Source organism: Eubalaena glacialis, chromosome 4 (genome assembly GCF_028564815.1).
Source record: "Eubalaena glacialis isolate mEubGla1 chromosome 4, mEubGla1.1.hap2.+ XY, whole genome shotgun sequence".
In the NCBI taxonomy this organism is placed as follows: domain Eukaryota; kingdom Metazoa; phylum Chordata; class Mammalia; order Artiodactyla; family Balaenidae; genus Eubalaena; species Eubalaena glacialis.
In genome coordinates this window covers 26,829,750-26,841,970 of record NC_083719.1, presented here as the reverse complement: position 1 = coordinate 26,841,970, position 12,221 = coordinate 26,829,750, and the positions used below count along the sequence as shown (strand labels likewise).

Sequence of the window (12,221 nt, the reverse complement as noted above, 5' to 3'; positions counted from 1 at the left end):
TCTACATGTGTTATGCTTGTGTTAGATATTTAATGTATTCAGCTGTTTTTTGCTGAAATGAAAACAATTTCATACAGTCTCCAACCTTGTAATTTTACTCATTTTATTTAAATTTATATAAAACCTATTTCAAGTCTGTTTTCAAAGCAGCCTTTATAGTTTTCAATTGCATTTAGCTGCTATTCAGTTTTTATTTATTTGTTGCATCTGTTTACTCTTTGTTTTAGCAGCTTCTTTTTCCGTAACACATTGACCCATAAGTGTGAATAAGCTCAACCTTTAGCAACATCTTTCTTATCAAGTTTGCATTATGATCTATAACTTTTCATTTTCCCCATACCATTTGGAAATACCTTTGTATATATTGAACATGACTTTTATTCTAATTTGTAAAGTGAGGCACAGAAAAGTGATAATGACCTTTGCTTTGCAGTTGTCCGTGTGAGAACTTAGCTCTTGATTTATCAATTTATCCATATTTCTTATCTAAGTGAAGGATACTTCTAAAAATATTGAATGTTTTTATACTGTAGTTGATTGAGAATTTTAATGGTGTAAAAGTTACTTCATTTACTATTGTGTGTTGAGAGATTATCGTGGTTCTGGTTGAGAAGGGAAATGTGATAATATAACTTGATTTCACTGCAGAGCTTTAAAAGGAGTTTTGCGAGTGGGAGTATTGGCAAAAGGATTACTTCTCCGAGGAGATAGAAATGTCAACCTTGTTTTGCTGTGCTCAGAGAAACCTTCAAAGACATTATTAAGCCGTATTGCAGAAAACCTACCCAAGCAGCTTGCTGTAAGTATTATGGAAATGTTCATTTTTACCCCTTGTCTGGTTCAAAAGTTTTTGGCAGGACTAACTGTGCTTCAGCTTAATCTTAAGCCAGCCTTTAAAGTTTTGGCTTGACTTTCCAAATTGAATTTTTTGCTTGATTGTACAAATTGGGAGAACTGTTTTCTTCTTTGTCTTTTTAGGTTTTATAGTGCTCCTCTTTGGCATGATGCCATCTTGCTAATTTATTTTAAAATATAAAGTTGCAGCACATGTCCTCTTCCTGTTCTTTTTTCCAAGAGTTGAATCATTAAGAGATAAGACTTTAGGGAAAAAATGGGTTTTTTTTGTTTTGTTTTGTTTTTTAAACAAAGCCCATGTATGTATAGCAAGCTTAAATTTTTAGAATTCATGAACTTCTTGCCTATTTAGTTGAATACATGTTTTTAATAAAGTATAGTAACTAAAATAGAGACTCTTTCTGATTTGAATTTCCCCAGTTTTATTATGATTACTTTCAGTTTTCTACACGTTATAATTGTAGGTATTACCTCTCACTGTCTCTCTTCAGCAAATTGTGGCAGTGCACAATTAATAGAATATCCCCTTTTGGTCCTACAAAAACAAAACTTTTTTAAGTTTGAATTTTTAAAATTTTTATATAGTATCTTGTCAGAATCGCAGACTGGGCTTTAAAATAAAGATTTCTTGAATGATTTAATGTATAAAACTTATTTAGGTATTTGAAATCCAAGAATTGACATTTCATTGGTAATATGTATTCCACAGTAATGTCAGAATAAATAGTACCAGACCACAGCAGAGCAACCGATACCAAAAGGGATAGTGAAGCATGCTATTAAACTTGAGCTCTGACGACTGTGGCACTTACTGTTGTTTGCTTTATGTTACCATTGTTCCAGATGTGAAGTTTCTTACTGTGGATTAGTCTTTTTAAGTATTAGGAGCCAGGAGAATTGTCATTGTGTGTCTACTTGTTACCCTCTGTTGAGGCTGCTAGAGCAATGAAGGGGAGGAGACTCAGAAGAGGTTTGAGGACTTTGAAAAAATTATATAATTTGCGAGAAACATCTTGATCCTAAATTGTGGTGTTTAGTAAATCTACAAAGCAGGGGCGCTTCCCTGGTGGCGTGGTGGTTAAGAATCCGCCTGCCAGTACAGGGGACATGGGTTCGAGCCCTGGTCTGGGAAGATCCCACATGCTGCAGAGCAACTAAGTCCGTGCGCCACAACTACTGAGCCTGCGCTCTAGAGTCCGCGAGCCACGACTACTGAGCCCACATGTTGCAACTACTGAAGCCCACGTGCCTGGAGCCCGTGCTCTGCAGCAAGAGAAGCCACAGCAGTGTGAAGCCCGCACACCACAAGGAAGAATAGCCCCCACTCGCCGCAACTAGAGAAAGCCCACGTGCAGCAATGAAGACCCAACACAGCCCAAAAAAACTACAAAGCAGAAAATACTATATCCTAACTAAATAATTAACAGTTACACTAAAAGCAGCATACTCTTTCCAAATCATTCTATGTACTTATTGTACAAGTGGATAAGCAAGAGAAATAGAATTTATTATCGTCATCATCATTGTCATAGTTAACGTTTATATAATTCTTACTATGTACCAGGCACTGTTTTAAGTGGTTTACATAGTTAATTCATTTATTCTTCCAACAATCCTATAGGTTAGATAAAATTACTGTCCCCATTTTATAAAAACAGGTAAAGGGGAGTTAAATAATTTGCCCATCTTCTTATCATTAGTAAAGTAGCAGAGCTAGGATTTGAACCTAGATACTATGCTGTAAACACTCCACGTAATTTCTATTGAGTCTTCATTTGTTCATACATACTGAGACTTATTTCATGTGTACTGAATTGCAGTGAATCCTGGTTTTTCTTCTGTTGATCAGGACTTTCTGCTCCCTGACAAGGTACACTGGGAATGTTTGCATTATGGCTCCCGTTGGTTTCAGATATCTATTTTAGTCTCATTCATATTCTGCAAGTACTTAACTACCCAAGATGCTATTAGGAAGGTACGGTAATAAATTGGGCAGTGTTTCTTTTATCCAAGAACTCATCATCTAAGAGAGACATACACACATACAAATAACTCATATGATACAAGTAATGGTAAATATTAGTTCAACAAAATTCTAAAAGGAAAGAGGAGCAAGAGATTTATAATATTTGTACATATTGCAAGGCTTCTTGGGGGGAGTAGTATATGATCTAGTCCTTATAAAATGGTTAAGGCAGTGAGAAAATGAAAGAGCCATAGTGCAACTGCTTTGTTTGATAATGTTAAAAGGTCCATCTAATTTCCTGTACTCTTCATTACATAGGTTATAAGTCCTGAGAAGTATGACATAAAATGTGCAGTTTCTGAAGCGGCAATAATTTTGAACTCATGTGTGGAACCCAAAATGCAAGTCACTATCACCCTGACGTCTCCAATTATTCGAGAAGAGAACATGAGGGAAGGAGGTTGGAAAGCCATTAAACATTCTACTTTTTATTAACTTTTTTTTCCCATTTACCTACTCTTTAAGATGGCATTAAGCCCTAGAAGGCAACATGCTGGCATTACATATGAATTTGATAGATTTGACTTATATAGCAACCAGTTTTGCTTAAGATCATTTCCCAGATCTTTTATTAATGTCTTTTTAGCAATGTACTTTTATATAAAACACTCATGGTATTATTGATTTTCTTGATTTTTTTTTTCTTTTCTTGCTAACCTCAGATTTCTGGAAAAAAAAAAAAAGTTCAAAATTATTCTTACCAGCATAGTTGACCCATGAACAAATTAAAGAAATGTTGCTAGTGAGGGGCCACAAATTTAAGTTCTGTTAAGTTCTTGTTCTTGTCTTAAAAAAAGACAAGAGAGTTCCATAAATAAAATTGGTTAAATATTCATAACACAGTTTAAGAGGCATTGTTATATATGTAATCATGGATTTGGCTTGTCCTGAGGTAAATATTTCTGGTTCTCTGAGGTTGCTCTTTGGTTTGAAGCGTTTTCATAAATGCAGAGCATCCTAATGCACGTAGATTTGGGCATCTGACCCCACTATTATACTAGAGATATTGAAAACTAAACGGTGTTGGCATAGTTAGTGAGTTATAGCACAATTCAGGGTTTTTAAACTTACTTTACAATTGTAGAATATGAAATCCTGCTGGTGCCAGCAATGTTGCTTTAGGGACTATTCTGTAACATTTTCAAAGCTTCAAAAGCTTTTAAGCCAAAAAGCATGGTCAGTGTCTGCCGTATGTTGGTTCTGTTGTTTTATGGGTCAGATAAAATTTACTTTGTTTCCTTTCATGTTGTTTTTGTACATCTTAATTTGTTGATATGGAGTTATAGTCTACACTAATATTTCTTTGTGATACAGATAGAGGAGAAAAGAATACTTAAAATTAATTTGTCTAATAGCATAAGTAGGCTCTCAATTACTGTCCCTTTAAATTTGTTTTCTTACAGCAAAGCAATTTTTTTTAAGGCACTGGGCTTTCCACAACCCAGGAAAAGACCATTTTTACTAAAAAATGGGATCATTGGGAGACATGTCTAACTTTGCATACATTATATATACACCATATATCAGGACTTGTATGTTGTGTAAGCTTTGCATCTTAAAAATAAATGGGGTTTGTGTAGAGGATCTTTTATATGAGCATGAGTTCCCACTAAAGGTCTGGCCGTGAATATTGCTGGAAAAACAGTTCCTGAGTCAATCTGGTCAATTCATATGTAGCATATGACTCTTAGGATTTGAAAAAGAAATTTTCGAGATTATGTTATAAATAATAGTTGCTGTATTTCATATGAAATTATACTCATATAACCATTTAACTTTATTTCAGAGCACATCTTGTCCAGTTATATTTAGGCTTACTTAAATTTGTGCAGTATCAAGTAATTTTATTTTGTTGCAAAAGTCTAAAGTTAATAGTATCATATTTGTAGTAGTCTTTAATAAGCTATCCCTTCTAAAGGAAACAAAATTATATTTTTGTCTGACCCAGACTTGAGTTATTGTTCTGAATTTCATAAATATTATGGTGAGAGAAATGGTCAGTCCAAAATCGAAAGATTTTACTTCAAGACACTGAGCTGAAAAGTTGGATGTGCAAAAAGTGTAGAAACATTGATAGTGTTCTTTGCTGCAGATAACTGCAGTAAATCATGTCTTTAGCTTCATTATGAAGATTGCTGCAGAATAACGGTATGTATTCTCTCTCACTGCAGCTCTGAATGCTCTGTGTCTTAAAATCATTTAAAGCCTATAGCTTGCTTTGGGGAGTTAGTACAGGGGTAAGGAAGGCTTTGCCGGAAGAGCACTTGTAAATCATGAGACTGGCAACTTGCGCATAGTTGTGGTAGCCTCTTAATGCGTAATGGTCCTGTTTGATACCAAAAATTATCTAAAGGAGATGATTAAATTGCCCAAATAACTGTTAAACACATTACAGATCTATTTTATGTTACTGTGTTTGACAGTTAAACATTAAGTAAACGTTTAATTGACTTGAAGCTTGAAATGTTCAAAATGCTCTAACCCTTGCTACAGCGTCTCTTCTGTAGCAAGTCAAGTATTGTGTGTTTTTTTTCCCACCTTTAGCTTATCAGGCCCGGTCCAAAGCCTTCTAGCAGAGGGAATTGATTCCTGTCAGGGGTTGCTGCCAAGACATCGGAAGGATTTTTGACCAAGGTTTTCAAAAGCTCAGTGTCACACCTGCCATTTGATTAAGGAGGGATTTTGGATGCAGAGTCTGGCATTTATTGTCCTTTGTGTGGCTGTTTTGTTTGTTTTGTCTTTGTCTCTTCTAGATTTGAGCAGTGTTCACACTAGTTTTTAAATTGTTGGGTGGATTACATATTTTACATAACCATGTTAATTTAAATTAATATATTCCCATTAACTTTTAATCAAAATAGTGTGGACACAGCATGTCTTCTAACTGGTGATTAACCCCTTAAAATTTATGAAATACATTTTTGTAGGGTAAGAATTTGCTTTCTTTTAAATAAATTAACTGATTTTTGTTTTGTTTTGTTAACTGGGTATTAGGAAGCAAGTATGATTTTAGTACAGTATATCTAAGGGGTTAATCCACTTGAAATACAGAATGGGTGCAAAAATCCACACTCTAAATTTGACAGAAATTTCCTACTTATAGATCTTAAGTTGTTTTTAAATTGCAATAGGTGTCTTGGCATCTTTGAAATTGTATCATATTAATTTAAATTTCCAAAGTTATGAATGCTTGTGTGTAAAAGGAAAACTTTTCTTCCGTATTGGAGGAAATTAAAACATGAATTAACATTAAAAATTCAGAAACTTAGAAAGAGATTGCACATTATCACCTATTTGCATTTTAGCTTTAGCAGATAATGTAAATAAATAAGGGACATGGAAAGGGTTCTTCAGCATGTTCTGTAACCTTGCTTTGGGGAGTGGTTTTTTGTTGTTGTTGTTTCTTGCTTTTTTTTTACTTCTTTAATTAGCTGTGCTTTCCTGTGTTCCTTTTCCTTCTCTCAGAATAGCCCATTTCTTATGTTCATTATATTTCTGGATTCAGTAGTTGGTTTTTCAGGTTTTGAGATTGTTTATTAGTTTTTAAAAATTACTAATATTTCTGACTTGATACTTTTCTTTTTAGTACCCAGATTCCTCTTTCAGTGTTCATTTTCAGAATGCCACACAGTGTTCTTTGATTATCTGTAAAATTCCCTTCTAATATGTATTCTGAAAATCTGTGCCATCTGATTATGTAAGGAGTAGGAACTAAGAATAAAAAGCCCAGACGAGGGATGGAATTCTTTATTACTTTTTAAATATGCTTTTTAATATGTCATTACTCAAAATAAGGACAGATATCTTTTAAGATTTCTGAATGCTCATATAAAAATAGACAATCAAATAATTTGCCCAACGTTGCAATAGTACTCTTAAAGTAAAGTCATCTTCATGTTTTCTTTTACCATATATTTCATCTTTTGTCCCACATATTCATTTGGTGCCCTCAATGATTTATAAAATTATATCCTAAATGTCCCATAATTTTGGTGCTTTTTATCTAGAAGACTGTTTTCAATAGATTACTTGCCTGGTATGTAATTTTCCTATATTTAGAAAATATTTTAAAATCACCAAGAGTTGTGAATTAGATTGACTTATACTTACGAATAGTTTGATTAGCAAATTTGATTAGCAACTTTTATACACAGTTAACAGATATGTTTAGATGAACGTAAAGCTGGCCTTTTATGAATGAGAAGTTAACTTCTTGTCCTGATTTAGGTTCAGATTTTCTTCTCAAGTTTTATATAGCTCATTTATGTTTTAATACAATAATCTGATTAAAATCAGTTATTATAACTGACTTTGCAACTTAAAAGATTCTACAGATATATCATCAAACCATTCTGCTTACTGCATCTGTTCTATTTCTATACTTATTCAATTTAACCATGCTAGTTCCTATTGCCCTTTTCTACTTTACTCATTGTTTCTCTCCAATTATTCTTTGAAATACTTCATGGGAACTTTGAATTTTAAAGGGCATTTCATATTCCCTTAATTCTTAAAGCTAAAATTCTCTTGTGGAAGAGAAGTCATTGAACTCTTTAGAAATGCCTATTTTTGGCTCTTTATTTTTTTCTATGATTATTACTGCATTGATCATCCCATATTTATCATTAGTTCTTTGACATATTAGCCCCAGAATAACCTATGACCATTTAAAATACTGAACAAACTCAATAGTTTATTGTACATTCTCATTTATTAAGGTGGATTTTTGTGTTCCCTTTTGTCTTGTCATCTTTGTGCTGGTGCACTGTGTCCAGTAATCCTTCCTTGTGATTTTATTTTGGTGGGTAGGGTTTATATTTGCAGAAATTATTTATTATATTTCTAAAATAAAGAGTTTTAATTCTCATCTTGATCTTCATATTAGATTATGTGAATTTGTTGAAAATAACTCCCTGGGTACTTTAAAGTGTTGACAAACTCTCAAATGGCTCATGTGACACTGATGCTACTTTAAGGAAGTGTCTTGCTCACCTGGTCAAACACCCATTCCTCACTGCATTTTGCCAATTCAATCCATTTTAGATGTAACCTCGGGTATGGTGAAAGACCCACCGGACGTCTTGGACAGGCAAAAATGCCTTGACGCTCTGGCTGCTCTACGCCACGCTAAGTGGTTCCAGGTTCGGAACATCATTTTACTTTTTTCTTGTAGCCTTATGAGAGAGTAGTTCAGTACAACATGTTTAACTGTGTTTAAACATTTCAAAAGATTGCCCAAGCAATACTATTTTAAATTAAATATGAGAAAATGTTAACATAGAAAGCTGGGTATGAAGATCTGCATATTGCAGTTACTATTAATTTGACAATAAACTCAGGTTTTGGGGGTGTTTTGTAGTTTGGGTTTTTTTATTTTTGTTTTTAGTGGCTATATTTAAAGTTGACTTGTTTAGGGACATCACATGTTTGTGTACATATATTATATTCCATAAGGCTGCAGATTAACTTTGCTTTAAATAATGGAATATGTGTTTAAAGCTTCGTGTATAGTTTTAAGATTTCCCCCCCCCCCCTTTCTCTAAGTTAATAAGTGTAGGGAATGAAAGGTGAGGAAGCAGCTGTTTGGTTTAGTGACTTTGCAGTTATGCAAAGGCACAGAAAGGAAACCAAACAGATTTCCTTAATCTTTCAGTCCCTAGACAAACTTTTTAGCTCTTTACTTTTTCTTTTATTTCTAATGTAGGCAGACTTTTTTTTGAAGTTTACTGTTTTAAATGAACACAGGTCAAGGTTCACAGGGGATCAAGAACAATTATTCTTGTATAATCTGTTTACTTTGACCTAAAATATCAGCTTTTAAATACTAACCCTGGCATAAAATATTGCTGTAAATGGCAGCTCATTGAATCCAATTTTAAGCGTGGTTATTTTTGTTTTATTTTTATCTGAGCTTCCATTGAACAGTGGTATTTTAACTTTTTTTTCGTCAAGGGATACTTTCAGTATTTCTAAGATTAATTCAGTTGGTTTTTGTGTTGCTCTCAAGGCTAGAGCTAATGGTCTGCAGTCCTGTGTGATTATCATACGTATTCTCCGGGACCTCTGTCAGCGAGTTCCAACTTGGTCCGATTTTCCAAGCTGGGTGAGTAATATGTAACTGTATGGTGTGAAAAATAAACATATAGGAAATATTTCTGCAGTTTTTTAATACACTCATCTTACGTCTAATTATCAACTTTCTTTTCATTTCCTAAATGTAGTTTTATTCTTCTAGTGAGAAATCCTGGGGTCTTAATTTTCTGAGAATTCCACTTGATTTTCTTTCTGTATTTTCCTCTCCTTTTTTTTTTTTTTAAGTCTTCCCACAGTGTTTATTACTTTCTTTAAAATAGGACCGATTACTAGTTGTACTTACATAAAGGTACAAAGAAAACTAAAAATGAGCTATTAATCTACCTATGCAAGGTTTTGTTGACATTTTAACAAAATAATGTATAAGGAATTTTTAAGATTTAGAAATATACATTATTCAAAAATGCATAAAATTAGGAAATTCAAATAATGCAGAAAGGCACGAAGTAGAAATGAAAGCCTTCTCATCATTTAAAGGCAAGCTATCTTGACACAGCTTGTTGTGATTTCTTTCCTAGGGGAAAAAAATGCATGCATATATATCGTGTATGTTCCTTTTTAAAAAAAAATATTTATTTATTTGGTTGTGCTGGGTCTTAGTTGGGGCTTGCCGGCTCCTTAGTTGCAGCACGCCAGCTCCTTAGTTGCATCACGTGGACTCCTTAGTTGTGGCATGTGAACTCTTAGTTGCAGCATGCATGTGGGATCTAGTTCCCTGACCAGGGATCGAACCCAGGCCCCCTGCATTGGGACCACAGAGTCTTAAACACTGCGCCACAAGGAAGTCCCATGTATGTTCCTATTTTTATTTATGTACACATATCCCTTTGATATTGAACTGTTTGGGTTCCTACAAGAATTCAGATAGAGAGGGATTCATTCAGAAGTATAACTGAAACTACTGATTCCAGAGTTGGGTTAGGGAGAGTTGAATAGCCAGGGTTATTTTAATTCTTTTTTTTAACACAGGAGTGGGTCATACTGTTTACATTGTTTGCATCTTTCAGCTCTTTGAGAGCTGTATTGACTACATGGTGTTGCCTTTGTATGGACATGCAGTATTTTATTCAACTGGTATCCATTTGATGGACAGTTGCATTGTTTGCATTCTTTTGCTATTAAATATTCATTGTATTGTTATCAGGCTTTTATGAGTATTATATACATGTGATAAATGGCTAGGGTCAATTGCTATAGAATTCCAAGGTCAAAGGACATGTGTTGATTGTTACCAGAAAGGTGGATCATTTAAAACTTCCAAAAATTGTTGAACTGATCATTTCCTTCACACCCTCGCTAACTTTGGGATATCATCACACTCCTTTAACACGATAGGTAAAAAAAATGGTGTCTCATTTTTTATTTAGATTTCTTTACGTGATTATTGGCATTTGTAATTATTTTTCTCTTAACTGCCAGTTCCTTTATTATTCATCATTTTCTCAATTTATAACTCTTTCTATAAGAAATTAACTCTTATCTGTATTAAAAAATAATTTTTTCCAGCTTTTATCTGCTTTTCAATTTAATTTTTGCTGTTTTATAAAAGCTTTAAAATCTTTGCAAATTCTAATCCATTAATGTTTTATGACTTAATGGTTTTATTTCTACTTACAAAATTCTTTCATATTTTAGGTTATAAATTATTCACACATGCTTTCTTCTAGATCTTTTTTTTTCCCTCCCATCAAATTATATTTTCTACAGATGCTTGCTTGCTTGCTTGTTTATTTAGTTCTTTAGTCATAATGCATAGCAAACCTCCTGGAAGGATGTATTTCATATTACAACAGTGGTTGTCTCTCAGTAGTGAGTAGTGGGATTAGGTAGAGGTCTGTAATGTTTGGATTTTACTAGGATGAAATATATATTTTATTACTTGTATAATTAAAAATTAATTTAAAAATCATACATGGATTAAAGGTGGATCCAGCTATATGTTTTTCCAGACCAATTACCAATTATTCCACTACCATTTAACATTTTATTTAGTAGTGATGTTTGTTCTCCCAACCCCCATTTTGAAATATCACCATTATCATAAACCAGTGGTTCTCAGCCACCATCAGTTTTGCCCTCTAGGGGACATTTGGCAATGTTTGGGGATAACTTTGGTTGTCAAAACTGGTTATCGGTAGCGCTGAGGAAGAGAAACCCTGTCACAAACCAAAGTTCCTTTTTTGCAGGCCTACTTCTGCAGCCCTCTTTCATTGCTCAGTCTTTTCTAGTACCAAACTCTTTTAATTTTTAAAGCTTCATAGTGTGTTTTAAAATTCTGATTGTCCTCTTCATCAGAAGTCTTCCCTCTTCATTCTCTGCTATTCATTATAAACACCATCTTACACAGAAGATTTTTTTTGGGGGGGGGGTGCTTTTCTATGCTTCTTTTTCTGAAAGAACTTGACTACCATTTTGTTCAGTTTCTCCGAAGTTCTCTTGATGATTTTTAAGTAGCACTGTAGATAATTGGTGGAATGTCATCACTTTTATAATACTGACTCTTCTTTATGGGATGTCCTACTTATTGGAATGAATGTTACACACTTATTTAGATTTGAATGGGTTCTGAGCATAGTTGTTTGTACCTAGGTATTTATCTTTTAGAGTCTTTAAAAATACCATTTTCTGGTTATTGTTTATATATGTTAAATATATTAATTTTGTAACCCACCACCTGACTGCATTCCTTTATTTGTAGTAATTTTTTTCATGTGATTCTCTTGGCTTAGAATCATATCTACCAACCTCTTTTCTAATTTAGTTGGTTGATACTCCTAGAATAATTATGGAATAAAAGAAATAATACTTTACATACATGTTATGTTCTAATTGCTTTGAAAATGTTTCTAGTATGTAAAGTCTGTTAAGCATGGTGGTATAGCCTTTTATTTGAGATATTTCTTTGTAATGTTAGAAATGTCAACCCTCTCTTAGTTTACTAAGTAATTTTGAATGAGGAATGTAAATTGAACTTTATCAGACAATTTTTCAAGGTTTCTTGACATGAATGTATAGTTTTTCTCCTTCACCCTGTTAATATTGTATATTTACAAATATATCTCCTGATATTGAGCTACTTTTGCATTCCAGAGATGATTCTCTTATATTTGAGAATAATCTTAATGAACTGTTGAGTTCTGTTTGCTGATAGTCTAAGGGATAGTCAGTCCCTTCAACCCAGGTGCCCTTGAGGCTATTTCTGTTGTAGTAAGTCTAAGCTTCAGTACTTTTGAGACTGAACTCTCAG

General features: G+C 33.6%; 1 protein-coding gene across 2 annotated transcripts in view; it reads left to right on the top strand.

Moving 5' to 3' along the window:
- ZFR (zinc finger RNA binding protein) overlaps nt 1-12,221 on the top strand; it is a 75,583-nt gene that overhangs the window by 43,901 nt on the left and 19,461 nt on the right. The window contains exons 14-17 of one of the 2 annotated variants that reach the window (XM_061189159.1): nt 649-799; nt 3,140-3,281; nt 7,925-8,022; nt 8,889-8,984. In XM_061189159.1, the coding sequence (XP_061045142.1) occupies nt 649-799; nt 3,140-3,281; nt 7,925-8,022; nt 8,889-8,984 (487 nt within the window). Of the gene's footprint in view, nt 1-648; nt 800-3,139; nt 3,282-7,924; nt 8,023-8,888; nt 8,985-12,221 lie in introns of those variants that run through there. The other variant, XM_061189160.1, reaches the window with a different exon arrangement.